This window comes from Phaseolus vulgaris, chromosome 11 (assembly GCF_000499845.2).
Source record: "Phaseolus vulgaris cultivar G19833 chromosome 11, P. vulgaris v2.0, whole genome shotgun sequence".
NCBI lineage: Eukaryota > Viridiplantae > Streptophyta > Magnoliopsida > Fabales > Fabaceae > Phaseolus > Phaseolus vulgaris.
Genome location: NC_023749.2, coordinates 1,265,060 through 1,292,682, shown reverse-complemented (window position 1 = coordinate 1,292,682; position 27,623 = coordinate 1,265,060). Strand labels below are relative to the sequence as shown.

Genomic DNA, 27,623 nt, shown 5'->3' with positions numbered 1-27,623 from the left:
ATTTCTGGATTAAGGTTACGAATGCTCGTACACACTTTACTAAATCTGTTCATGAATGTTCTCAATGATTCCCCCCTCTCTTGTTTGACATTTAGAAGGGACATGGAGGACGTCCGATGATGTCTACTTGTGGCATATTGCGTTGTGAACTTCAATTCCAAGGCGTCGAAGCTTGTGATGGAATTGGGTGGAAGGTCAGAAAACCATCCAAGGGGGCCTTCCCTGAGAGAGGTGGGGAAGACTTTACACCATACCGTTCGGTCGGTCGTGTAAAGGGTCATTTGAGTTCTAAAGATATTCAGATGTTCGTCCGGATCTGTAGAGCCGTCATAAAGATTTATCGTTAAACCCCTCCACTTGTCAGGGAGAGGAGTGGCTATGATGTCGTCAGCGAACGGATGGCCTCTCGGGTTTGTTACCTTGTTTGGAGTTACTGGCTTTACACTCTGATGGGTGTTTTGAATGAGTGACATGTGAGGTGTAGTCTGGGCTACTGTTTTTGTTCTTGATTGGAACGGTGGTGGAGAAGGTGCACGCGAATGCGCTTCGCGTTCAGATTGTTCGAGTCTGTCCAGCAATCTCTTGTTCTGTTCCTTCAATTGGGCTATCTCTTCTGCGTGTTGCTGACGCTCTTCTTCTCGCCTTTTCCTTTCTTCATCCTGGCGAAGTTGGTCGATAACTCCTTTTTGGAGTAACTCCTGCATCTGAATCTGGAGGGTTTGGAGTATGGTCCTATGCTCTTCGGAGATATCATTGTTGTTGTTTGTTGTTGATCCCATCTTCAAGCGTTGGGATCTTTGGGTCTGGGAATAATGATTACTCGGTCCCACGGTGGGCGCCAATTGTACCTGTATGGATATTGGGGACTGAGTAATGTTGATCCACGTCGATACAAGGTGTCTTCTTCACTCTTGGTTGTCCTATTCTTCAAGTCTTCTTTCTCTTCGCGTGCTTCGGTCGGTCGGCGGGGGTACCTGCGATTGCACTCCGACGCTCAAGTCAGCGATGGTGCTCAAGTGAGAATTCTCTGATGGTATGGAAAACGTACCTTTCCCCCTTTTTCAGAAGTCCCTTTAAGAGGTTGACCTGGGCCTTGGCCATGTGGGCCAATTAGTTGATGGTTAGAGACATGCTTAGTGGATTTTGGGTCGTGCCTGGTGGTTTCCTGAAAACCAGGGAAGTGATCTAGAGAACGTGTTTTGACTTATTCAATGGTTGTTATAACTGCTCTTTTCTACACGTGTAGCCACGTTCAGGATAAAATTAGATTTATTCGACATAAACCATTCGGTCGTCCGGCTAGAGGTAATGGAAGGACGAAGAGTCGTATAAGACGCAGGGTTTTGTGATGATTTTGCCGTGAGTATCATGCGGTCGTCCGGTACCGACCGGTACAAAATGGACCGAATTTAAATTAATCATCAGTTGAGTTATTTCATTATATATTGTATGAAATAAATTAATATATAACCAAATCATAATCTTAAAAATTGAATTAAACCCATTTCCAAGATTAGTTGAAAGCTTGTGGAGGATTATTTCAAAATATTAAAAAAAAAGTGGTGTGTTGAATAAAAATGGGTAGCATAAACAAATAGAGAGAGCAAGAAGCTAGATTAAAGAATACTTTATTTAAACTGGTACCACTTTTTTTGGATCAAATTTTATTTTTGAAAGTCAATAGCTTCAGATGTAAGTTTATTTAAATATATCTTTAATAGGTCTGATCGAGAGTGGATCATTTATTAAGGTGAAAAAGGATAAAATATTATATAATATATAATGAGTATATTTCAAATATTAAATTAGACTTAAATTTTATTTTTAATATAATATTAGAGTATTTATTTTGTTGAGAATTTATAAATGTTTAATATTTACATGTATAAGACATTTCGTTTTTATGATAGTTATTTAATTTAAAATGAAAATTTGAATTTAAAAAAGAAGAAAAATCAATTTCTTACAATATGCATGTATTTAAATTCATTATTTTCTCTAATAGTATACCAGATAATTCATTATCTCTAATTCATTGTTTTTTTCTCTCATATAACTTGTACTGAGAGTGTAAATTACTTTTTTTGTTTTTAAAGCATGTATAAATAGAAATATCTAGTAAAATTTATAATGACATTTAATAAATTTACCTTTTATATTAATTCAATAAAATTATAATTATTACAAATTTATAATACAATATCTATAATAAAAAAACACAACAGCAAAAAGATATTTAAAAAATAAGAACACATAAAATAAATTTGGTATAATAATTATGCAATCAAATGACTATTTACGTTCACTTAAATTCTTAGTTTTAAAATACCAATTTGAATAATCTTAAACTTAACCTTTTCAAATAAATATTTTTTTAACACTTTTATCTTCCTTTATCTTTTTTTTTAAAGAACCTCGTTAACCAAGTTAGGGTAAATTTCTTATCTAACACCATTTACACTTTTATTTCTCTATCTAACACCCTTTTGTTTTTATTTCCTTATATAATACTCTTTTGTTTTTATTTTCCTATCTAGCATACTTTTACTTGAAATTAACATGATTATAAAAGGTGTTACAAAAAGAAATAAAAACAAAAGAATCCTATATAGGAGAAATAAAAGTGTAAATGGTGTTAGATAGAGAATTTACCCACCAAACTAACATTATTATACCTTTATTCACGATTTTTCAGTTTTTTTTATTTTATTTTTATTTCTATAAATTTAGTTTTTTTAAAACGATTTCTGTCATTATCTATTAATGATGTGATATGTTTCTACACATATGAAACGTGAAAAATTATTCATTTAACGTTTCTAAATACATAAAAACTATTATAAAAAATGCAATGAAATTTTTAAGAACTCAACAACATTTTTGGAGTGTTAACACCATATCAAACATCCAATTTCAGTATGAAAAGACACAACATCCAATTTCAGTATGAAAAAATAAAATGGAGTACATATAAAATAAAATATATTTTGGATTCTCTTTTCTGAAATATTTTGTTTTTCAATACGGAATTTTTTATCCAAAATGTTATTTTGATTTTTGTTTTAGAATGTTTATTTCTGGAACACAATAATCTCTTTGAAATCTACTTTTTCAAAATGTATTGTCTACAATTCCAAATTTTCATTTAAAAATGAAAAGCATTTTCAAAAACTTAAAATTATGTAGGGTATATTTAGGGTTTAGGGAGCATTATTTTGTGTAGGGAGAATTTGCCTAAAACCAAAATTACCCATATTCATTGGTACTAAAACCATATTTGAAAGGGGATTTACAAATCTTGGATGTTCCCTTATATCGTTGTCCTCTTTTTGAATGAGGAAGTGAAATTTCTAGGTACATTCTTCCGCTCTGTATATATACATTGTATCAAATTTCTGTGATGAGTCCAAATTTAATGTTTCAATAGCATGGCCTCCAATTCTCTATTCCTTGCACCATGTTTTAGTTTCTCCAATGCAACAAGCCCAACTTGCCTTACTCTTTCTCTTGATAAACCCATCCTTCAGATACAACACAAGAACAGTAATCAGTGGGTTGCAAAAGCTTATGCTTTAGGATGCATCAAATATGGTATAAACTTTGGTTGGTATGGCCATTTAAGAAAAGAAGTGAAAGAAAATGGAGGTTGAACTCACCTTTTACTAATGTCTTCCCATGTAAGACATTCTTTACCCAGTCCATAATAAAGTCGAATAATTTCTCTCTCTCGTTCCTTAAGGGTCACATTGATGAGTCTGTTCACTTCATCCTGTGAATATTTACAACTGGTATTAATCATCATGGAAGTTTATAGCATTTGAATGTCTACATAATCATCATGTTTTCAACTATTAAAGTTATGAAAAATGATACATTGACAATCTTGATCCGGTATACAACTTTGTTCCATATACAACATTCTTTCTTTATCTAAAATTTCAATTTATTTTCTATAAAATGACAACAAATTACAGGTTGTATAGTGGAGCAGGTTGTCAATATATCATCCCTGTTATGAGAATTTTTTGTCATTATCCAATGACTTCAAATCAATATACATATGCTTAAAAGAGAACCAGCAAACACAGCATTGAAGGATAACAGACATTAAAACAGTTTTCTGCAGGCCAACAATGAAATGCCTATGCTTTGAAATTAAGTCAAGTTTCAATCAAAATGTTTTCCTGAATACCTTTAATGCCCACTCATCTACTCCCTCCCAGGGGATGTTCTCAACGCGATTATCTGCAATGTACTGGGAGAGGAAAGCATAAAACACCAATGAGATAATGGGTATTCTTGAGAAAAAGAAAACAGAAGGCAAAAAATAAGTAGTTCTTATGATCTTCTCCTTGACGGAGGAATCAGTAGAAAGGTATTAGATCTTACACTATGATGAGTGTCTCCTCGTAGACCATTCAGAGAGGGGAATGCTTCTCTATCAAGCGAGATAGTTTTGCTGATTGCCTGCAATAGAGAGTGTAGAGACATGGTGAACAAGTGGAGAATAGAGAGTGCAGAGACATTACATGTACCAAGTATGAGGATCGTGTAATTCTCAATGGTTTGTTACCTCAGTAGCATTTCTGACTTTCTTTTGAGACATGTTAAGGTGCTGTGCAATCCTCTGCAAAAGAAGGAAACAGTTCAGGCAGGTGTACCAATATCTAGAAATTTTTTAAAATTTGATACAGACTTACATCAATAGTTGGAGTAATGCCTCTCTCTTCTAGTCTAAGCTTTGCATTGCGGATTAAAGATAATCTCTCATGCAAATGAGCAGGCAATCTTAATGTTCTTGAATTCTCAATTAAGGCTTTTGAAACACCCTGTCAGCAGAAAAACAGTGTCCATGGTGATTGGACAAATTTGAGATGTAAACAGCACAATCATATAGGATTCTAATGGAAAGGGATCAAAATGATGAAGAAGATGCATTCTCTACACCTAAAATTTTGACTTGATTGGTTCAGCAATAACAATAACACCCAATTGGTGAAGCTGATTAATCATACCCAACAACAATAACAATCCCCAACATGTGAAACTGATCAAAGACACCCAGATTCAAACATTATGAGTGCAAGAACTGCCAGAGATTTAATACTGACTACAAAATAAAAGTTTCATAATACCCTTCTAAGAAATTTCATGACAATATTTTCTAGTATGCTGTTTTTCTTTCTATTGATTTAAATGAATAAATTGGATGAATCTTATGACATCTGTGTAAAGAACAACTATGATAAGGATGTCTGATAAACAACCATATAGAAGGAGAGTCTAGAAGAAAACATGTAAAACCTCACCTGACGTATCCACCAGTAAACGTAAGTTGAAATCTTAAACCCTTTTGAAGAATCAAACTTCTCAATACCACGAAGTAGTCCAATCAAGCCACCCTAGAGAGAAAATAAGATGAGTATTTTACAGCAGAGAAAGGAGCAGAACCAATCGGATGTGAAACGGAGCTATGTTTATAATCACCTGAACAAGGTCACCCATTTCTGTACCAGCGTTTTCATATCTTTGAGCAATAGACATCACTAAGCGAACATTGCTCATAGCCAACTTTTCTCTTGCCAGAGAGCACTCTAGCATTTTTTCTCGTAGTTCAGTACTAGAAATCTTCAATGAAGTTGCAATTTCATCGTCAGAGGGTTCACATCCTAGTCTCTCCTTCATCCTGAAACTCATATAAAAGGTTTCAGTCAGTTATCATTCTCTTTGAGGTAAAACCATAACCAATGGAAGCCAAGTCAAAAAATGATTGCTAGCATTTCTATGAAGACACATAAAATAAAAAGTACCCTGAAGAATGAAATTTTTCATCAGAAAAGACTATTATGTTATAACTTTATAAGAAGTGGATACGTGATTAATGATTTATATAACCTTTTCTACAACCTAAGCCAATTCTTAACAGAAACATTTCTGCCTCTATCCCCAGCTATAAGCTGTTGAAAGCTGCTGGGAAGGAAATATTTGAGTTTCATTAATTAAACAAGGTAAAAGAAATTCAAAATTGGTTCTCTGTGTTCAACTTGTAATAAAGTCATAACATATGCACTATATGAAACATAAACCTGTCAAGAAAACCAAGGTTATGGCATTGAGCACAGCAGGGTTGTTATAAGAAAATGAAACTGTTAAAATGATACCTTTACAGAACAAGTTGCAAAGAACAAAAGCAGACTAGAATCATCTTTACCTTTTTTTGCATTATTAATTACTAATTCCCCTTTAAGATTAGCATGATTCAAATAAAAGGTTGAAAAAATAAGGTTTAAAACTTCAGTACCAAAACTTCCATGCAAGTGATCCAGATAATCTTAAAAGCACTGCACTGTTTAACACAAAAAGACACTAGCAAAGTAACAATTACATAATGTGGAAGCTAACAGGCAGACTATAAAATGAAGAAATTCTTCATCACTTTTGTTAATCATAGGATCAATCAAATCAACCAATTATGGAATTACCTGGATTTATGCTCCTCTAAGGAAAGCCCAACTTTGATTTTCTCTGATAGGCTTACAACTTGTGCATGAGAGAGCAATTCCTCACTCACTACTCCTTTCACATAGCCCTTCAAACGGTTTTGAAGCAGCTCTGGACTGATCTTGGACTTCAGCTGCACAGCACCACCGGTTTTAACCGCGGTCTTCCGCTTGGCATTCATTCTTCTTTGCCTTGCAGACACCCCAGAACAGGTCACCGCTGCCACTTTCCTGCAGTTTTTTTCTTTACTAGAATGTTCTGTTACCCCTTCCCCTTCAAAGGAAAGGCTCCATTGCTTTTCCAGCATTGACTTCTGCAGCAAAAGAAGAGCCTCCACAGAATAACCCATTTCAGAGCTTTCCACTTCCAAGTCATTAGAACTCAAACTCTGAAACCATGCATCCGCAACGGTAGCAGCATCATCAACAATCTCCTTAAGAACCTTAATGGACTGATTCTGCCGGTTCGGTGCTGGAAAAGTTGGAGTGTAGTTGGATGACTTCTTGGCAACTATCACAGATTTTGTTGAAACAATCTGATAGTGTGTGGATCCAAAATCACTTCCATAAGAAAGCTTTTCTATAATATCAGAGTAATGATAAGATGAACTCAACAATCTCTTCCCTCCACTGAGTCCAATAACTGCAGCACTAGCCATTATATCCCTAAGATTACCATCAATTCATATTTTCCTACTGTAACAATGATCCTAAACCGTCTCCACTACTTCCTTCAGAAGCTTCCCAAATTCTCTCAATCCTTCTGATAAAATCAAAGAACAACAAAAATCATATTAATTACAGTTCCAATAAAAACAATGAATCGGTCAACATTTTCAGTTAAAAGAGGATTAATAGTTTCTTCCCCAATCCAAATAATACAAACAGTTTCTTGAAAACAATACAAATAAAACTGAAGAATCTAAATGAAACCCAACAAAATTCTCAATGGAAATTAAAAACCTGCAAAAATAGAAGCTCAAAAAACAGTGCATGGCATGTGTGTGAATGGAGTTCCAGAAAAAAAAAATTACAATTTGGAATTTGAATCATTGAATCAGCTGCACCAATTGAAAAGGCTTCACTCACAGAACAGTTAGATTTTTTTTCTCTTTCTTTTTCCCTCCTTTTATTTGTTCTTGATGGTGTGAGGAGGAAGTTAAACTGGTTGAGAGAGAGAAAGGAAGAGAAAATAGAAAATAAAATGAAAAAACAGAAATGAGAAAAAAATGTGAAGATAAAGATATGGAAGAATGAAAGATTATTGGCTGAAACAGATATTGGGACCAACCTTGTGTGGTGTATGATGCGTTATGTTCTCTCTTCTCTTAGTTCCACGTTCGCTATGGATTCAACGTTCTTTTTATGTTTTTATCCATAACTTCTTTTTTTCTATAATTCTATGTGCTAATAGATTTTTTTGTATTACTGAATGCAAACAAATCACGTGTAAGTGTAAAACACAAGTACATCTTGGGTGTACTTTACAAGTTTAAGCATGATTTAATTAATCTTAACTATAAAGATACGATTTCAAGATCAATCCTTATTTTACTATTTTTTCTTTGTTTTCTTCATGGACTCCATATTTTTTTTCTGGAAGGTTCATTCATAATTCAGTAAATTTAAAAAATACTCTTTTAAATTCATGTTTTTTTTTTAATTCTGGAGTGTGAAATTCATGAACTTCTCAAATAATACAAAATTTTGCATTTTAAATTGTACAGTATAAAAAAAATTTCTACATCCAAGAATATGTTTAGGATTATATAATATAAAATATGTTTAAAAAAACATTTCAGATTAAGCCATCTATAAGACTTTTTCAGACATAGGAATAAATTGTGGATTATACAATTCATAATACATTTTTAAAAAAATACATTTTGGATTATACAATCTAACAATTTTTTCTGAATTATACAATCTAACAATTTTTTCTGAGTATAAAAATATATTTCAGATTGTAGAATCCATAATACCTTTTTTACAAGCAAATAGATTCTAAATCGTGCAATTCAAAAACTAATTATGAATTTAAAAAAATCTTTTGGATTATATTGTCTAACATGACATGTTATGGATTGTACAATCTAGAAGATGTTTTTGGATCAAAAAATGTTTTTTAGTTTGTACAATATAGAATGATACAATCTTAATAAGAAAATTTTTGTTTGTTCTTCGTGGTTGCCAACTTGTGACCGTAAGAACAAATGATGTATGAGGAATTTTTATGAGATAATTACTTCCTGCACCCAATCAATTTTGACTCACACATTTGCTTACGGATTTTAATATCCAGAAGTCATTTTTATACATTCTAGATTTTGAAATATGGAATGTCATTTTCATATTTCATTTAAGCTCCCAGATGGTCATATCTGGAAGTGAGTAATGAGTTCTGGATTTTATATCTGAAATGGTGTGTTGTAAATGGTGCTGATGATTGAGATCCAAAACTCATTTATGTTTGTTTATGGATATTGACATCCAAAAGGTCATTTATGATGTCCAAATAAGCTTCTGGATGGTGAAATCCAAAAGTGACATATTAGTTCCGGATTTATATATCCAAAATTTTGTATTTTGACTTACGGATACGAATATCCAAAAGGCAAAAATTTAAAATCATTAAGGACAAAATGAACATTTCACGTGAATGTGTTGGGTGCAGTTCATAAATGATATGGTGCCGGGTGAATTAGCCTTTTTATGATCTGCGACTACTGGATCCTTCTCAAAATCATGGAGGTACTGCATGAGATTGAGAGTAGCCTATTAGGAGACTGTTTCTTCCTGCACCTCCATCCCTTCTTCTCTCATCTCCATAAATTTTTAAATTTCTGAAAATGCCCCTCTATAATATTCTGGATTACATAATCCGGTAGTCTTTTTTCAGATACATGATTACTTTCCAGATTACATAATCTGAAAGTCTTATTTAGGTTCCGGATTATGTAATCCATAAGTCTTTTTTCAAATGAGTTTCCAGATTACATAATCTGGAAACTACTCTATGGGGGTGACACAAGAAGGAAAAAAATGTATTTTCATGTTGTGTATGGAGATGGCAGAAGAAGATATGGAGGTGCAGGAAGAAACAGTCCTATTAGGATTGTTTGCTACCAATTCCTATAAGAAGGGCCATAAGACTAACAAGAGAGGGCCCAAAGACATACAAACACTGGGCTAAAAGATGCAGCCCAAGACTGAATATCCACTTATTGCTTTTCTAACCTTCCTTTTTATTTAGAGTCTTTCTGAAAAGTGTGTTTAGAACACCGATTCCGATTTTTTTAAATATTAAAAATTATATGAAAAATATTAAAATAAACATTTTACACTGCTCAATAAAAAAAAATCTTCCCATTTTAATCCCTTAACTTGGCGTTGATTATTCACACATTCCTCTTCTTCTTTCTATTATTTTTTTTATATTCTAAATTAAGTTTTTGCATTATACTTAGTTTTAACGATTTCCAAAACTAGATTACCTTTTCCCAAAAAAAATTTCTTGTTAATAATTTTTTTTAACCACATTAATTATGATCTTTAACTTTTAATACAAAATTTAAGACTAATATTTATCGTTAGAACCCCCACTTATAACTACAAAAATAGTTTTTTCTATCTTTTCTTTGAATTATTATGATGTGGACAAGGTTGCATGATAGGTCTCATTCGATGGTGTTCCTATCCTTACACCTAAAGCATTCTCTGAGATTGGAAAAAATTACTTTTTGCAATGCCTTGCTTGCTTATGCTTCCTACTATTATTTTGAAGAAGTAGAGTACATTTTTTTAATATTTAAATTTATAAATATTAAAGTTTTTACATTTTAAAAATATTTTTTATAAACTTGAAACTAATCTTGCCATATCAATCATTTTGTATAAAAAAAACATAAAAAAGGGTATTTCTGAAGAAAAATATAAAGGAAAATGAGGGTGTACAAATAAGAAAAAGAGAGTGCCAAAAGTAATAACCGAGTACGTGGCTGAAATCTATATGCATTTCATCCTCAAAACGCCTAAAGGAATTGGCAGACTCCAGCTATGCTTTGCTTTCCCATCAAGGGATTTTTTTGTTTATAATTTTCTTACACACAATTAATGTAAATTATTTAACATCAAAAGAAACATTAACATATAATTATTTGATTTAAAACTCATTAACAAATGTTTGTACGATTTACTAACATACACTAAAAAGTGTACAATTAATTTCAAAATACATTTTAGTATATCGGCAAACTAAAAAAATTTGAATCTCAATCCTATACTGTAAATATCATATTAAAAATAAAGAAAACAAATATTTCTAGAATAAAATAAACACATAAAAGGATGTTTCTATTTATAAAAAAAAATAAGAGAAACTATTAACTGAGTTAATTACATTCAATACTTCAAACTGATGCATATAAATCATATGTATGATATAAATCACATGTATAATATAATTAATTGATAATAAATGATATTTTACTAAAAATGAATTGGAGGAGTGAAACTCGTCGAAGTCATTGTGTTTTTAGAAAAACAAGTTTTTAGTTAGTCTCTAATGAGAGGGAGAGGTCCACTTGCAAAAGACTTTCCAATGCTTAAGTCTAAGAACACAGAAATCACGATAAATTATTAACATAAAGCTAAAAGTAGCATAACTTAATCAAATAGTTATTGTTCCTGCTAGGGAGATGAGACCTATAGAACTATTGAGAAGCTTCGTCTTTCTCATTCCTATTAGGCAGTCGATTTGTACTTCAGCTTACTCCCTCAGTCTTCATGCTAATTCTTTGGGTCTCGGTTACCTGATCAATCGATCTCATGGGAAATGCCGAATGGGGGTACCTACAGAAGACACCCCGACGCTTAAGTCAGCAAAAAGTGTTCGACACTCTGATGTCAGAGTACAGTAATTGATGTACCTACTTCTTGGAATGTGCGCTATTTATATTATTTTAATGGACTTACCTTGTTGGGTCATATTAGTGAGGTGGGTCGTAGTTAAAGGTGTATTACCTAATTCTTAATCATAGTTTATTTTTATTGATCTTGATTGAGCATTAATGGACCGAAGTTATCAATCGGCCCACACGGGAGTGTGTTATCCGGTCGGTCCCGCTGTGAGAGTCGAGCCATGATATTGACCGTTCGGTCCAGTACCATTATAACTAACAAATTAAAATATTTATATGAAATTACATCTATCATCTAATCTTATTTGAAAAAACCAATAGGGTTCAAATATCTGCAAAGATGAGCTAAGCAACCAGAACTAGAAAAAAAAAACTTGATGCATTTATGGATATTTTTCTAATGTTGTGTTAAAATATAGTTGTGCAGGCTTATTGTATCTATATGAAGAAGAGGGTGGAAGTGAGTGGGATTAGTTGTTTGGTTGGTAAGAGTCAAGAGTTCCGTGCTGGTTTGAAAATGAAGAAGTAGAATTCAATATCAGTGCCCTAGTTTTAAATAAAGTAATAGTGTGATTTGATTACAATATTTACTAATAATATCATTAAGCTTTACATTAGTGGCTATAGACTTTCCAAATCACGTTGGAGTATCTTATTATTGGTAAATCGACTTTACCATAGTGGCCAATACTTTTATCACCTTATTATATTTGTCACCTTCAACTATCCTCAAAGTGATATCAATCAAATTCATGGTTCAAAATTGTTGGGACAGATTAATTAATGTTAATTTGAGTCTTAATCAAAATTTGGAAATCACTAACTGCGTTGTTAAAGATGCTGACTCATCCCACTACTCACTTGTAATAATAAATAAATCACATGTTCAAGCTTTACCTAGAATGCAACTTCATCTATTAAAAATCTTTGATATTTAATGATATTTAAGTGATGTTCGAGAGAAAAGTATAAACAATCTCAAACTCAGAAGATTTAGTGTAGTTAAGAATAAGCGTATTTTTTAGTCGAGTGTGTAATTTATCTTTTTTCTTTTGTGTTTTTTGATATATACTGAAAATATTTTCTAATCCCTTTTGTATTGGGTCTTTTTTACTTGTGTGTTTTTTGATATATAATGAAAATATCCCATAATCCTTTCTGTATTGAGTTTTGATATTGACTTAATTTAATAATAAAAATTAATTATTCGGTATTCCTTCTTTTGTGCTGATACGACATTAAAGTCCTTTTGCGAACGGTATATTCACACAGTCGGACTCGGTCCATGATGTTACAGACCCCTAACCTCAGACATAAGTCAATGAGACTAAAAATCAAGTTTAAACTGACGATCTTCCACTGACCACGTATATTCTCAAACGGGTTCGACCCATGATTCCAGAGGAACATTATTTTATTTCTTTTGACCCACGTGTATTCTCAAACGGGTTCGACCCATGATTCCAGAGGAACATTATTTTATTTCTTTTGACCCACGTGTGTTCTCAAACGGGTTCGACCCATTATTCCAGAGAAACATTATTTTATTTCTTTTGGTAAAGTGTAAGGAAACATTGTTGTCACTGGCTATCTATTTCTTGCGTGCATTATTGCTAGCTATTGCCATTTCTATCGGTTGAGAAAGAAGTTTTGCCATGGATAACATTCATCCATGAACTGTCTCTCTCCCATCATCTTCATTTCCCATTCTTCTTCATCCCTTTTTCAATAATGTTCACATGTATAGAAAAAACTAAATTTTGAACTCACCATCACTCAGATTGAACTTCTTCAATCTGCCCAATTTACAATATAAACAAGTGTACCTCAAATCTTGATCAATAATTTTTTTAATTAAGAAACCAAGTGATAGTCTAATTTCACGTTAATTAGAAATGAAAAAAATTGAACAATATAAGAAAAAAATCCATAATTTCATTTTATTAAGATTTTAGGTTGGAGATGCGACTTGAGTTTCATTCATTACTTTGACTCGAGTCTCATTAATTTAAATTTTCCTAACAAATTTTTCTTAAAAAATTTAATAAAAATACCAAAGCCGATAATTTTTTTTCTTGGTGACCATCTCACATAACTACAATATAAAAATGGTTTATGTATTGAGTGTATTTTTGACAAAATTTTATGACAAACATGTCTCATTATGGTACAAGTAAGAATCACTACTACAAAAGTAATCATGATTAATAATGATTTCGGAAGAGAAATCTACCCAAATAAAAAGATATTCAATTAGAACAATTTTTTTTCTTCAAACAATTTTTTTTATATAGAACTAAATCATAGACTAATGTGAACATTGTTCAACTAAAACTACATTTATGAATAGCAAAGTGATGAATTAGATTTGCATGTCCCAAGATATTGAGACACACGGTTCACACACTATTTTGATTTAGGTGATTGAAGTTGTCAAAGGTACATCTACATCAAACGAAAGAACATTGTAGATAGAAATTATCCCTCCAACTTAGGACAAAAACCCCTCAACGTGGACCACGAACTTAACCAATGAAGGTAAAGCTTTGAAAGCTATGTTCTTTCTTTCTTTCACGCTTGTTAACAAAATGGACTTATTTGTGGACCATTTTTTCCTTCGTTCTCACACCCCAAAAAACAGCAATGCATTAGAAACTTGAATAATGGCAACGTCAATTTTGGACCATAAATAGAGTTGTGAACTTGTAGCATCAGACATTTAGAAATTATAATCTTTATGTGCAATAATACAGCCCAATCAAGTTGGCATGCCAATTGTGTCCTTTGCAAGAGATTGTGTGCCTTGCAATTTGTTTTTGTTGAAAAGTGACACGCTTTATTTTGCACCAAAACCCTCACAACTTGACCATAAACACAAGTGGAAATTGCAATCCGGTTCAGAAGAACACAATGGTTCTAGACAGATACTCAAAATGATAACTGTTTTCCATTCATTGGATTGAACATTATTTGACACGTCCGTGCGACAACCTCCACACCAAAAGCAATAATTTTCAAAGGTTAAATATATTTTCGTGCTATAACACAAAATTGATTTTAGTATCTAGTTCAAACATTAGACCATGAAAATGATTGAAATAAATCATGTTGTACGTGAAATTGATTCATTAAGATGTTTGTAGTATGAAAATGATTGAAATAAATCATGTTGTACATGAAATTGATTCAATTTGAAATTTTACTTTATCAACCTATTAAAATAGTTACGATTGGTTTAATTTGAAATTTCAAAAACTATCGATTGTTTCAGAATCCTAAACCCTTCGTTCAGAAGTAGTTACGGTTGATTCAATTTGAAATTTCTCTTTATCAATCAACCTATTACTTTGAAATTTCTCTTTTCTATTTATCAATCAACCTATTAGAAGTAATTATTAGTTAAGCTGAACTTCAATTTTATTAGAAATAATTATTAGTTAAGCTGAACTTCAATTTAATTAGCAGTCTAAAAAAAAACTATCAATCATTTCACATTATAATAACTAACAATCTTCACACTACAAATAATCCTATTAGAAGTAATTATTAGTTAAGCTGAACTTCAATTTAACTAGCAATCTCAAAAAAAAACTATCAATCATTTCACATTATAAGTATGATCTAAAGTTGAGATCAGAAACGAAAACTAAATACTTTATAATGTTGGTTAGAATCTGACGAAAGTGGAAAGGGGTTGGTCAACTATCATCTGATATCATCGATATTGAAAGAAAAGTCCATGATCAAAGCATAAGAAGCAAAGGCCATAAATCCAACTGAGAAGCTTAAGCTTTACCAGCAATTTGTATTGGCAATTCCGTTTGATGAACCCATCACGCCATTGAAAAATGGTACACAAATCAAAATTGCAAACTCACTAGACAAGTTTCATTCTTGACAAGCAAATCTTGAATAGCTTGTGCTTAGGGAAGATACTATGCTACAATTGCTAATTGGGTATCTCACACAATGTACAAAAAAGACAACATCTGAACCTATCTACCGATATTAAGAAGCATAAAAGCTGAAGATGCCCTCTCCATATAAACACTGTTGGGCACACTCCTCTTTAATTTAATGAAATGAAGCTTTGAATGAGACTTCATAGACACTCCTACACTACACATACAGCAACAAAACATTGCCGTGACCCTATAGATTAATCTTATACATTGAGTGAACATTCACGTGCCCTGTTAGACCTTGATTCTTCCATCTTTGTGGTCACCTCTGCCACTACTAGCTTGGTCAAAAGCAACCCTGCAACTAAAGCTGCTGCCATCAACATTGTGAAAACAGCACTCCAACTCTTTGCAGAAATGTAACCTGTTAAGAGGGGTCCAACTGCAGCCCCTATAGAACCGGTTCCATCAATGATTGCTGTCACAGTTGCAAGAGCTCTTGAATTGCCCTTCAGTGACTTGTGTGTTCCCAGGTCAGCTGAAACTGCAGTGGTTATAAGAGCGTAAGGACCGTTCACAAACATGCCAGTGATGAACATCAATGCTCCATTGATAACCAAGGAAACGTGCCCGTAGCTTCTGTAGAAGAAGAGAGCAGGGATTGCACAGTACATGAAACTTGCTGCTGTAATGGCTCTAGCGTCTAAGCGATCAGAAATGTGACCAGCTAGAATCCCTCCCAGCACTCCTCCAACATCAAATAAAGTGGATAGAGTTCCTGATGTTCCACTAGATAGATATTTCCCATCAATTGCTGCATTATAATGAACATCAATGAGAAACACTGAAGATTTTGAGGCATAAGTGTTTGCTGAAATTGTAGAAGGTAAACAACAAACATATTGAACATAAAGAGAAATTCAAAATATGGAGAAAGTTTAAGTACCTGTGTGGCTAACATAGAATGGGAGCCAATAGAGAAACGTATATGCAACCAATTTGGCAAAAAAGAGACAGAGAGCAAAGGGAGCAACCCCAGGAATTTTCCATGCCTCTAAGAACCCAACTGCTTCTCTCTCCTCAACTGGGGTCTCTTGCCTTAACAAAGGCTCTGCAGCTTCTTCTCCACTTTTTACAGGAAAACTGATTTCATCTTCTTCTCTGTCAGCTCCCACAGACTCAGGTGTAACCGGCAAGATAAGGAAAACCACCAAACCAATGAAAGCAGTTATTACTCCTGGCACAACAAAGGACCAACCCCATCCATAGGTCAACATCACAGAACCAATCAAAGAACCAGCAATGTTCCCAATTGAAGTGTGAGCATTCCAAACTCCCATGATCAATCCTCTCTTGCTCTTTCCAAACCAGTTACCCACCACGGCCACCACAGAGGGCCATCCAGTGGATTGAAACAATCCAGCAATCATTTGAACCACTAAGAAATAGTAAAAGTTGTGGATGTTTCCCCAGTACCCTACTCCAAATAGTGAAGTAAACAAACCAGTTCCTACCATCCCAACTGTTAGAAAAATCCTCAAATTACACCGATCGCCCAAATGCCCAGAAAAATACATCCCAAAAGCATACACTGCAAGAAAAGCAACATCCAATTGACCCAGAAGGGATGTTCCATCGGATCCATTAAAGGGTGCCCAACCATCTCCAAGTTTGGAAGAAACTCCTCTTAATCCATTTGACTCATTGATTGGCCTTAACCGAAAGAAGGTCAGGCCTGTGTCTGCCGATTGTGGATCAAGCACACTCTTTACAATACTAGTGGTTTTTCTGGTTGCATGATAACTAGTATAAGCCAAAAATGTTACAATCAGAACGATGAGTTGGTGAGTTTTGAAGGAGAGAGGGCCTCCATTTAAGTACTGCAGAACCCGAATTCCAACGAGCTTGCCACCACTTCTCCGAGCCAACACTTCTGGTGCTAAACCCATGTATTATAATAACAGTTGCAACAAAGAGGAAGAAGTTGAGCTTCCCCTAGTAGAATAGAACTGCAAAAAAATGAGATGAAAGAAAACATAAGCAAGACTTATAACTATGCTATCTTTCCTGCACCAAACATTAGATTTGAAAACAAAAAACAACAGTAAGATCATCATATCAATCATGATTGTTTTTCAAACAAACCAAATCAAAAACCCACACAAAAATACCTTTTATATATAAAATGAATAGATCACAATTCCCCAGAATCGCAAAACAATTCAAGAGACAATACTTTTCTTAATCCCAGGAAAACATCTCTCAAGAAAAAACCAGATACTTTTCTTGCGCCCACCACTACAGAGCATAATCATCAAAATCAAAAGCAAGACGTAAGGTCAGAAAGAACAGAATTCCCTCTGATTTGACTCCCGAAAATAGTTCCAAATTTCCAAAAACTTTATATAAATTTTTTTATAACAGTGACAGGTGCAGTATTGATGGACAACATCCCAATAGAATCTGAAACAAAATCCAAAACAACCTTCCTTCATTAATGAAGATGAAACCACCTCGGGCAACAAAAAAACTCAGACAAACAAAAAAACAAAACAACCAAACTATTATCCTCTGGACGGTTACTCCAACATGCAAAGATGAATCTTTGATCTCCGAAAACCAAAAAAACTTTGGATAACAAGAAATTAAACGCACCCCAGTAATCAAAATAAGGAAGAAGCTGAACAAACAACAGAAAGAAGCTTGAAAGAGTGCAATGAAGAAAATTTGCCCCCTCAGAAAAAAAAAACAAAAAAAAAAGAGAAAACGTACCTTTAAAGCAAAGTGTAGTTGAAGTGTTTGAACCTTCAGCACCGTTAATGGAAATTGCGTCTGTTCCTGCACTGCACTTAGGTGCGGGTTGCTGAAACTTCACCAAGAAAAAGGAAAATTTTCTTCTTCTTCTCTCTTCTCAATACTTAGAAACAAAGACAACGTGTGGTTACTTATGCTGAACTCTAATGTTTTTCTATTTTCTGAAATCTCCGTTTTGCCCCCGAGTACGTGTTTCGGCAATTACCATAATGCCACCCGCCCCTCGAATTTCCCAAAATACCCTCTGTTTGGTACTAACTAATGAGAATGAGGTGGGTCACACAATATGAATCAATATTTTTAAAATATATGTATAATTGTTCTCTTTTTATAATAAGATATATATTTTATAACTTTTAGTAAATTGTTGAGTTTAAAATTAAATAATATTAAATAATATTATTTAATTCTTAAGTTTAATTGATTTCAAGTAGCACAGTTATATTTCTTATTTTTTATTAAGATGTTGCATAGTTTGATTGATTTTTTTTAACGAGTACAAATTTTTATATTTTATTGTAATATTTATATCTTAATCAATATTATATAATCTTTAAATGAAATTGGTTCAAAAAGTTGAGTTTTTTTTATGAAATATATATATTTATAAGTTTTAGTTAGTTATACGTTATCTTTTAAATATTAATTAATATTATTTTATTTTTAAATTTCGTTAAATTCTGTTTTTCTACTTTAAAGTTTAAATAACTTGATAACAGGTTGAATTTTGTTAAAAGTTTATTTGATAAGATATAAATCTTAATTAATATTATTTAATCTTTTAAACTTAAATATTTTATTTCAAAATTTAAACGATTTTAAAGCATAAAAGAAATGAGTTCCTTATTATAATGAAAGATGTAGGATATAACTTATAATTTATTATCTCTAAATTTTAACTAATGTTATTTAATTGTTAAAGTCAACTAACTTTAAGTAGTATATAAATATTTTTTATCTTTTTAAGATTTTAGATAATTTTATTAAATGCGTGTTAATGGTTAATAAACTCTATAATCAAATTTAAATAAGATATGATCAATAATTATAATAAATGAACCTCAGAATCATAATGAGGTAATAAATATTCATAATATATTTGAAAATTAATCAAGGTTTATGCTTTTTTAAATTCTTTTAATAGATTCAGTGTCCTATTCTTTTTATGATGTCTCCTTAAATAAAATATCATTAATATTTAAAAGCTTTTTTATTTGTGTGAATGATCACATGGGCAACTTTGTGCCTTCTAAAATAAAACAATATAATAAACTCGTATAAGAATTTTAATATACTTTTCTAAAATAAAACTTATTCTAAAATAAAACTGTCATAGAAGGTTCAGTTTTTTTTTATGATTTTTTCACACACAAAATATTAATAGTAACTTAAAAGTTTATATTTTATATAAAAAAATTACTACTTAAAATGACTTATAATGAGACTTTAACAATATTAATTTAAATAAAACATCATATTATATAATCCATTGTTATATATTTAAATTCCTTTGTATGATGTCTAATACTTCAAATTTTTACTCTACACAATGTTCTTGCTGAAAAATTACTATGAATTATTAATTACTAAATAAATATGATTGCATTAAAGTTAAAAATATTAACACTCCTTGTTTTAAAAACAATATTTTTTATTCTTCACTTAATTTATTAAAATTTATAAAATTATTTAAAAAATGTAATTAACTACTATATAAGATAATGTTTATACTTAAAACAACCTTGATTAACATGAGTCACAGTTATTTTTGTTATTCAAATAATTGATTTTTTGATGATGTTATTTTGACTATAAAACAAACTATATTCAAAATTCTAAACCCTCTGGAACAGACAATCACACTCTTAGGAAAGTAAACATTTTAATTTTTAATTATTATTATTATTATTTTACAGGGTAAATTCCCTATCTAGCATCATTTACATATTTATTTACCCTTTTGCTTTTATTTCCCTAACTAGTACCCTTTTACTTTTATTTCCCTATCTAACACTTTTTTATTTTTATTTCTCTATCTAATACCATTTTATTTTTTATTTCTCTAATTAGCACAATTTCAAAAATAAATAAATAAATAATAAATTATTATTTTTTTGATAATTTTAATTTTAAATGCATTGAAAAATAAGTATTTTTAATGTTTAAAATAATTAGAAATATAATTAATGAATAAAGAAATGAGTTTTTACAAATAAAAAAAATTAAACTAAACATTTTTAATTTATTACTTTTTTTTTATTTTGTAAAAACTCATTTCTTTATTCATTAATTATATTTCTAATTATTTTAAACATTAAAAATACTTATTTTTTAATATATATTCAAAATTAAAATTATCAAAAAAATTTATTATTTATTTATTTATTTTTGAAATGATGCTAGATAGGAAAATAAAAAATAAAAAGATGTTAGATAGGAAAATAAAAACAAAAGGGTGCTAGATAGAAAAATAAAAACAAAAAGATGTTAGATAGGAAAATAAAAGTGTAAATAGTGCTATATAAGGAATTGAGTCTATTTTACATGTATATATTAATTTTAATAACTATTTGTTTTTTTTATGTGGTTTAGTTTAAATTTCAAAATATTGACATTTATGTTTCTGTGTGGGTATGAGTAGTTTGAGGAAATACAACCATAAATGAGTGAAGTGGGATCCCTTTATATTATAGGTTCCTGTTGTACCCAAACAAATCCTTAGTACTTTGTTTGGTTGGGTTTCTTTCTCATCAATGTCAATGATTTGTTCCAAACAGAGACTGAGAAGTAGAAGAGTAAAAAATGTTAATATTTAAAAATGGTTTATATTATTTAAATTAATATTTTAAATGTACTAAAAGCTAATAAATAAAATAATGAGTATGTGACGAAGAAACAAATAGAGAAGTTGCTGGAAAGGTCTAAGAAGTTGCCTCAAACAATTAATATTTGAAATAAATATTTTAAAAAGGGTATTTTTGTCAATGCACCCCAACTTGCCTCAAACTAAAAAATAAAATAAAAATAAACAGCTTAAATTCTGCTGCTACTGTAGCTTGAAATATTTTGGAAAGGGTAGTTTGGTCAATGCACCCGAACAGGAACCTCATTATACAAAAATGCACGCCAACTTGCAGGGGTAAAATAGTGATAATAAGAAAGGTGTGAGTGTTACTTAATTCAAAATTAAAAAAAGGAAGAGAAAAATGGATATTCGAATATCCAATTGGAATTATTCCTTTTGTGAAGCGGATATCCGCTCCAGAAAAATTGGGCCCCATCTGGGCCCACTTATTCTGATTGTCCTACGTGGGCCTTTGACGTGTTGAAACTAGCGGACGGTGATTGTCGAGTAGACACCTGCGTTTTTCGGCTTCTTTTCGCCAACAATTACTTCCGACACCCCATTTTTTTACATGCACCTTACAATGGGTGAAATAATCGAATTACCCTGTTCACTTATTTCTCACTACACCTCACACAGCAGGTGTTATTTTATAATTTAAAAAAAAAGCTTAAGTCTAACTTAATTTAGATTGATTTATAAAATGAAGTTTTCACTTATACTATTAAATATTTTTATTTTTAGTTGATAGTAAAATCTTTAACATATCTTTTTCACATTAAGATTTTAATGTAAATTTATGTGACACTATATATTAATAGGTGATCCAATAACAAGATGATAGCGATATAAAAGTTTTTTAATAAACTCTCATTAAATTCTAAATAATTTTAATAACATAAAAATAAAACTAAAATTAGATTTGAATTCTTTTATATACTATCAAATAGTCATATTTATATTCTAGGTAAGATCTCTACTTTTATAAAATAGTTGTTGCAAAAGCATGAGAGAAGGAGAGAAAAAAAAAAGAGAATATTTTAGAATTTTTTTATGAAACACATAAAATTTGTTTTAAGAAAATCTTCTTAGAAAACATATTTCAAAAAATCTCGAAAATTTTGTTTCAAAAAATGTATTTTTAAAATAATATATAAAAAACCTATCCTATTTCAGATAAGGTGTTCTATGGTGTCTTTCATAAATTTTAAAAATCGCACTCTGATAAAATATTTCAGATAATCCAAAAACTACTTTAAAGAAAGATAAAATAATTATTCTGAAAAAATTAAAAAATTGTAGAGTGCAGATTCAAATTGAGAGATTATAAGAATCAATTCCATTTTACATTAGTTATAGCTAATGGGACACTCTTACACACCTCTTAAATAATATATTTATATTATACATATCGGACACCTATACGTAATAGAACACTTAATCTTTATGCTACAAATACAAATTTATACATATAAATTTTTATTATTAATTTATATAATTCATAATTTATAATTATATAATATATAAATTTATATTTTTCTATTCTATATTATCTCCTTATCCGTGTCTAGATCTGTATCTATACCACATAGCTTATGCCTTTGTAAGTCTACTTCGCTGCGTTGTTTTGATGTGAATGTGGATAATGGAGTATGAAAACAAAACCCAAAATGATGCTTTTTTTTCTTCTCAAGTTTTGATAACAAAAGCTTGGATAAGTCTAATCGAAAAGAGTGTACCCAATTATTTGTTGATGCTGTAGAGTGTACACTCTTTCACTGAGACACGCAACATTATTAATTATTCATTGTTTCATGATCTGTAACAACATTTCTTAATGTTTGGTGAAAAACGTTGCTAATTTATGCAATATCTGATAGCACGAGACGTGAGGAACATATAAAAATCAGGAAGGGTATGTGCTGGATTACTTCTTTTGTTTTATCTATAATTTTTTCTTTGATTCTTATCACGATCATCATCACGGATTCATGAGTCATCTGCTCCATGATTGTTAGAAAGATTGAAGGTTTTGGAGGAGTTGGATCATGAACACCAATTCTGTGTTCTGGGTTTTAAGGAATGGTTTTTGTTGTGAGAAATGGCTTGCAATTTCTTGCTGGGATATATGGAGAAGTGAACGATGAAAAAAGTGAAGAGAAACCATAGCTTATTTGGTAGAAGTCAAATTCAGTTGTTGCATAACTTGACCACACAAATCTTTGAACTTGGTCTTTCTCAGTGCAACCAACACTTTTTGTTTGGCTCCCACCAAATTGGACTTCCGTTAAAATGAATGTTCATCATGAAAGTTCTTTGACTAATTCTTCGTGCACCAAATCTTACTGAAACTAGATTTATCTTTTGGATATGACTATATACAGTATACTGATAAGGGTTTTGGATTGCATAGGCTCGTTCCGCACTTGGTCTGTCCCGCATAAAATTTGTGAACCGATTTTTCTAACCCGTCTTATATAAGGATTGATTCACGAACCTGTGGATAAACTTGCATAAGAAATATTTGTTAAAAAAATAATTTTTTAAATACAAATTTTGAATTTTTTTATTTAAATACATTAGGTAAATTGTCTCAAAATATTATTTTTATAAAACATGCGTAATAAGATATTATTAAAAATTTCATAATGTAAAATATGAGGTTACATGAAGAAAATATGGAGGTGTAGAAAAAAATTATATATACGGACCAACCCGTCTCGTCCTGCACTTGACCCGCGTGAACGGGCCTAAACGGGCCAACGGGTTGAAATAAACAACTTGTCCCGTATTTTTTTAGTGGCACGGTTCGCCCCACTTTACCACCCTTATTTCGTGACTATCCTCATTACGGAAATGTATTTTAGATATTAAAATCTAGAAACCTTTTTTCTCATTATGAATGTAAATTTCAAAAAGGATAACAAGAATAATTTAAAATTTTAAAAAAAATTATGAGTGATACATATCACAATTCATTCAAAACTCTTTTCACAAGTGAAGTCCTTCAAATCATAATAGGTTTGGATTGTTCATACAATAGTCATAGAAGTGTGATAAGGGGTGCTAATATTGTCAATTATACAATAACATTTTTTTAGATTTAGTGGAGAACACGACTAAAGAATCTTACTACTCTAAGAAACTCACATCACAACTCTTTTTTTTTTTCTTATGTGAATGTATTTTTTGAATCTTGACTAAACAGATATCTGATTAACAAGTATCTAATACAGCTTGTTACTCTAATAACTTTGAGTGCAAAAATAACAAACGAATAATATGAACTTGTTAAAATCATTTAGAATAAAATGAACGCAAACAATATGAAAAGAATAAAATAAAAAAAATGTTTATTTATTTCCGCTTTAGATTTTAGTTGTTTAAATTTAAAAAGGTTTTGTTGTAAGTTCGTATAATGTGTCTATAACATTAATGTCATTTTATTACTTTAGGTTTTTTATATGGAGCTGATTTAATGTGTTATTGAGACGTGTTAACAAATTAATTAAATTGTTTAGATATTTATCTTCAGAATAAAACTAGATCAATCAGTCTTCACAACTATAGTGTTCGGTACATTACAACTACCAATCAGAGTCTTCGATTCTATTTCTAAAAAATCAGTGAACAAAAAATTGGAAAAAACTTGTTCAAAACGAATTATAGTAAAAGAACCAAAAAAATAAGTCCTAAAAACATGGGGTTAGATTTGTACTGTGAAGCCCTACAGATCAAATAATTAGCGGAGCCCAAATGTGGAAAAAAAATCCAAAACCTTGCATTGCACCTAAACTGGTAAGTAAATTCAATTTAGGCAATTACTTCTTGCACTATATTACTGAACCAATTTCAGTGTAAAAAGACGAAAATATCCTTAAATAAATAGGGTTATAAATTACGGATCTTCTTTTTCTGGATCTTCTTTTTCTGAATGTTTCTGTTTTTTTTTTATAACAATTTTATGTATTACAGATTTTTTTTATCCAGAGAACTTTTAAATTTTGAATTCTGGATATACTTTTCTGGATTGTATTATTTTCAATTTCAGATTTTTTATTCAGAATGAAAGAATTTTTCAGTAATAAAAAATTATATTAGGTGCAGTTTAAAAATATTGCGTGTAGGATTAACAGAATAGGAAACCTAATCTCAAAGGGTGTTTCTCCCCGCATCCAACTTCATGCACCTCATAATTTTTGGAAAAAGACCATTTTATCTTTTTTTTTTAAATATCATTAGATTACTCTTTCTGAAATATTTCCAAAATATTCGAACATAAAAACATGTTTTTTTGAAAAGAATATTCTGAAATAATTTTTGCCTTCCTAATTTTCTATTTCAGAAACAAATTTTGATTACGAAACCCTTATTTCAAAAACACCTTTTGTTTTTATGGAATTTTTATTCTGAAATTTCCCAAAATTATAAGGATAATTTTAATATTTTAAAAAATATAAGAGTGCAGGAAGAAAAATGTAGGGGTGCAGGAAGAACTATCCATCTCAAAGACCCAATGGATCCACAAAACCAAACCCAATTGACTCAGATTCTGCCAGCCCAAATGCAGCTAATTCTTCCAGTTTTAATTTTTCAAAACTATTCTTTATTCTAAAATTGATAATTCTAAATATAAAAGAAATACATTTCAGAAAATAGATCTCTTTCTGAGATAGAATTATTATCTGTTCTACAAATAAAATTTCAGGACATTTCTTATTTAAGGGCATAAATAAAATTCCAGGACATTTTTGTAATTTCATAGTAGTCCATGTGTTGGGGATTATTAGTATGTTAGACCTAATGTAAATAGCAGATTGGTTTATGGGGGCAATGATGGTGGGTCTTTAGGGTGAAGAATCACTGCAATGAAATTTTTTTGTATGGTTCTGATGAACTTCTGTATCTTAAGACCACACAAGCTTTTGAGCCTTGCAATGCTCCCATAAGGAGAAGAACAAAGAAGAACACTTATTTGCTCACAGTTTTCCTAACAGTATAATAGCATAATGTTCTATTCTTATGAATTTGAGAGGACAACACAGAAATTCCATGGAAAAGTTCGAAACTCTGCAACCATTTACTATAGAGAAAATTTGAAGTAACAGAGCTATGTACTTCCATCACCACCTAAAAACAAAAGCAAAACAGAATCAACACATAGAATCATACCTAACAACTTTTTCTAGTCAACGATAACATTGATCACATCTGTCATCTCCTCCTCCTTGATCTTAGGCAAAATGATCTTCAGTACACCATTCTTCATCTCAGCTTTGATATGATCTACCTTGTAAAACATGGACAGCAAGCCAATCTTAACATAACAAGGAGCGCTCTCTTCCTCGCCTTCTTTGGCATCTTCACCTTTGATAGTAAGACTGTTCTTCCCCACGAAGATCTTCACGTCCTCCTTGCCAAACCCAGCCATGTTCACGCGGAGAAGCAGAGCATCTTCCGTCTCTCTCGATTCCAATCTGCCACGGAATCCGGGACGGTCTCCAGCACCGGGACGGTCTCCGGCACCCGAACGGTCTCCGGCTCCGGGACGGACTCCGGCTCCGGCTCCGATACCGCGCGGCGCAGAGAGGAATGGATTGTGCTTGAACTGATCCATCATGTTCAGACTCTGGCTTAAACTCCAAGCAGGAAAAAACGGATTCAGCACCAGCACGTCTGCAAAACAGAATAATCCAAGGAAAAGCCGAAACGTTCAGCAATGAGATTCACACAACCAAATCAATCAACATAACCGCGAAAATTATTGCAGAGATTCGTTAGTGCGGGAGGTTAGAGAGCGCGACTACAACTACCTGAGAAGGTACAGTCGCGACGCGCGGTGCGAGGGAAAGAGCGTTCTGAACGACTTTCGAATTCGACGTTCTGGTCGTCGTCGTAGTTGTGCATGGCATTGGTGTGCACAGAGCGAGAGGCGGAAGCGGCGGGAGGAAGGAGAGACTTGGAGAGGAGAGAAGAGGAGAAGAAGCGCTTTGCTGCGAGATACGACGCCATTGAGAATGCAAGGTAGCTTCTCTGTGCAGAGAAATGGAAGCGACAGTGTGCGATATTTGAGGACAAGGTGCAGAAGGTTCTAGAACAATATTCGGTTGTAAGAGATTCTGCAAGAGGTTCTGTAAGAGATTCTTGGGGAACAAACAAATCCGTTATAATTTAGTTTTAAAAAATTTATGATATATATTTACTAAAACCATCTTTCAATAAATATTTTCTTTTTTATTATTTAAAATTAGTATTAGGGAGAGATGTGGTCTCATTAATATTTATTGTAATAATAATTTTAATTTAATTTTTCTGATCTCTCATGATAGCATCGTAATTACAAATTTCTTCTTTAAAATTTAAATAATATTATATTTTCGGAAGAATCTACAGGCATAATATCCTAGTCAGTCTTTTTTGGATTTTTTTTTTTTGTCGATATAGTGATTTTTTTTTAAAATTTATCAATAATAAATATTTTCTTCACAAACCTGAATAAGTGGTGTTCGGGAAAGCTATTTTGAAATAGAAAATTTGTGTAACTAAAACATGATTTCTACTCTAGATTGAATTATATATTTTTTACTGAAGTTGAACTTCATTATTAATTTTTTTTTTTTTTATAGAAATTTTACATAAAACA

General features: G+C 31.6%; 3 protein-coding genes across 4 annotated transcripts; all 3 read right to left on the bottom strand.

The window, feature by feature from the left end:
* Positions 1-3,235: 3,235 nt before the first annotated feature.
* LOC137811242 (RNA polymerase sigma factor sigA) lies at positions 3,236-7,755 on the bottom strand. Of its 2 annotated transcripts, none has more exons than XM_068612909.1 (10): positions 7,535-7,755; positions 6,483-7,263; positions 5,488-5,686; positions 5,310-5,402; positions 4,701-4,829; positions 4,574-4,627; positions 4,390-4,467; positions 4,193-4,255; positions 3,657-3,769; positions 3,236-3,521 (listed from the first exon to the last, which is right to left on the bottom strand). In XM_068612909.1, exons 2-10 carry the CDS (start codon positions 7,157-7,159, stop codon positions 3,413-3,415), a joined length of 1,515 nt encoding a protein of 504 aa, XP_068469010.1. In that variant the 5' UTR covers positions 7,160-7,263; positions 7,535-7,755; the 3' UTR covers positions 3,236-3,412. The 2 variants fall into 2 exon arrangements, with proteins under 2 accessions (XP_068469010.1, XP_068469019.1); XM_068612918.1 differs by having other exon boundaries at positions 7,590-7,745.
* Positions 7,756-15,285: 7,530 nt separating this feature from the next.
* On the bottom strand, positions 15,286-18,318 carry LOC137811233 (putative glycerol-3-phosphate transporter 1). Its single transcript, XM_068612897.1, has 3 exons — positions 18,094-18,318; positions 16,268-17,330; positions 15,286-16,135 (listed from the first exon to the last, which is right to left on the bottom strand). The coding sequence occupies exons 2-3, from the start codon at positions 17,268-17,270 to the stop codon at positions 15,585-15,587; spliced, it is 1,554 nt and encodes a 517-aa protein (XP_068468998.1). The 5' UTR covers positions 17,271-17,330; positions 18,094-18,318; the 3' UTR covers positions 15,286-15,584.
* A 7,710-nt stretch (positions 18,319-26,028) lies between these two features.
* LOC137822301 (heat shock 22 kDa protein, mitochondrial-like) lies at positions 26,029-27,037 on the bottom strand. The gene is made up of 2 exons (XM_068627189.1): positions 26,794-27,037; positions 26,029-26,656 (listed from the first exon to the last, which is right to left on the bottom strand). The coding sequence occupies exons 1-2, from the start codon at positions 26,990-26,992 to the stop codon at positions 26,166-26,168; spliced, it is 690 nt and encodes a 229-aa protein (XP_068483290.1). The 5' UTR covers positions 26,993-27,037; the 3' UTR covers positions 26,029-26,165.
* Between the last annotated feature and the right edge of the window lie 586 nt (positions 27,038-27,623).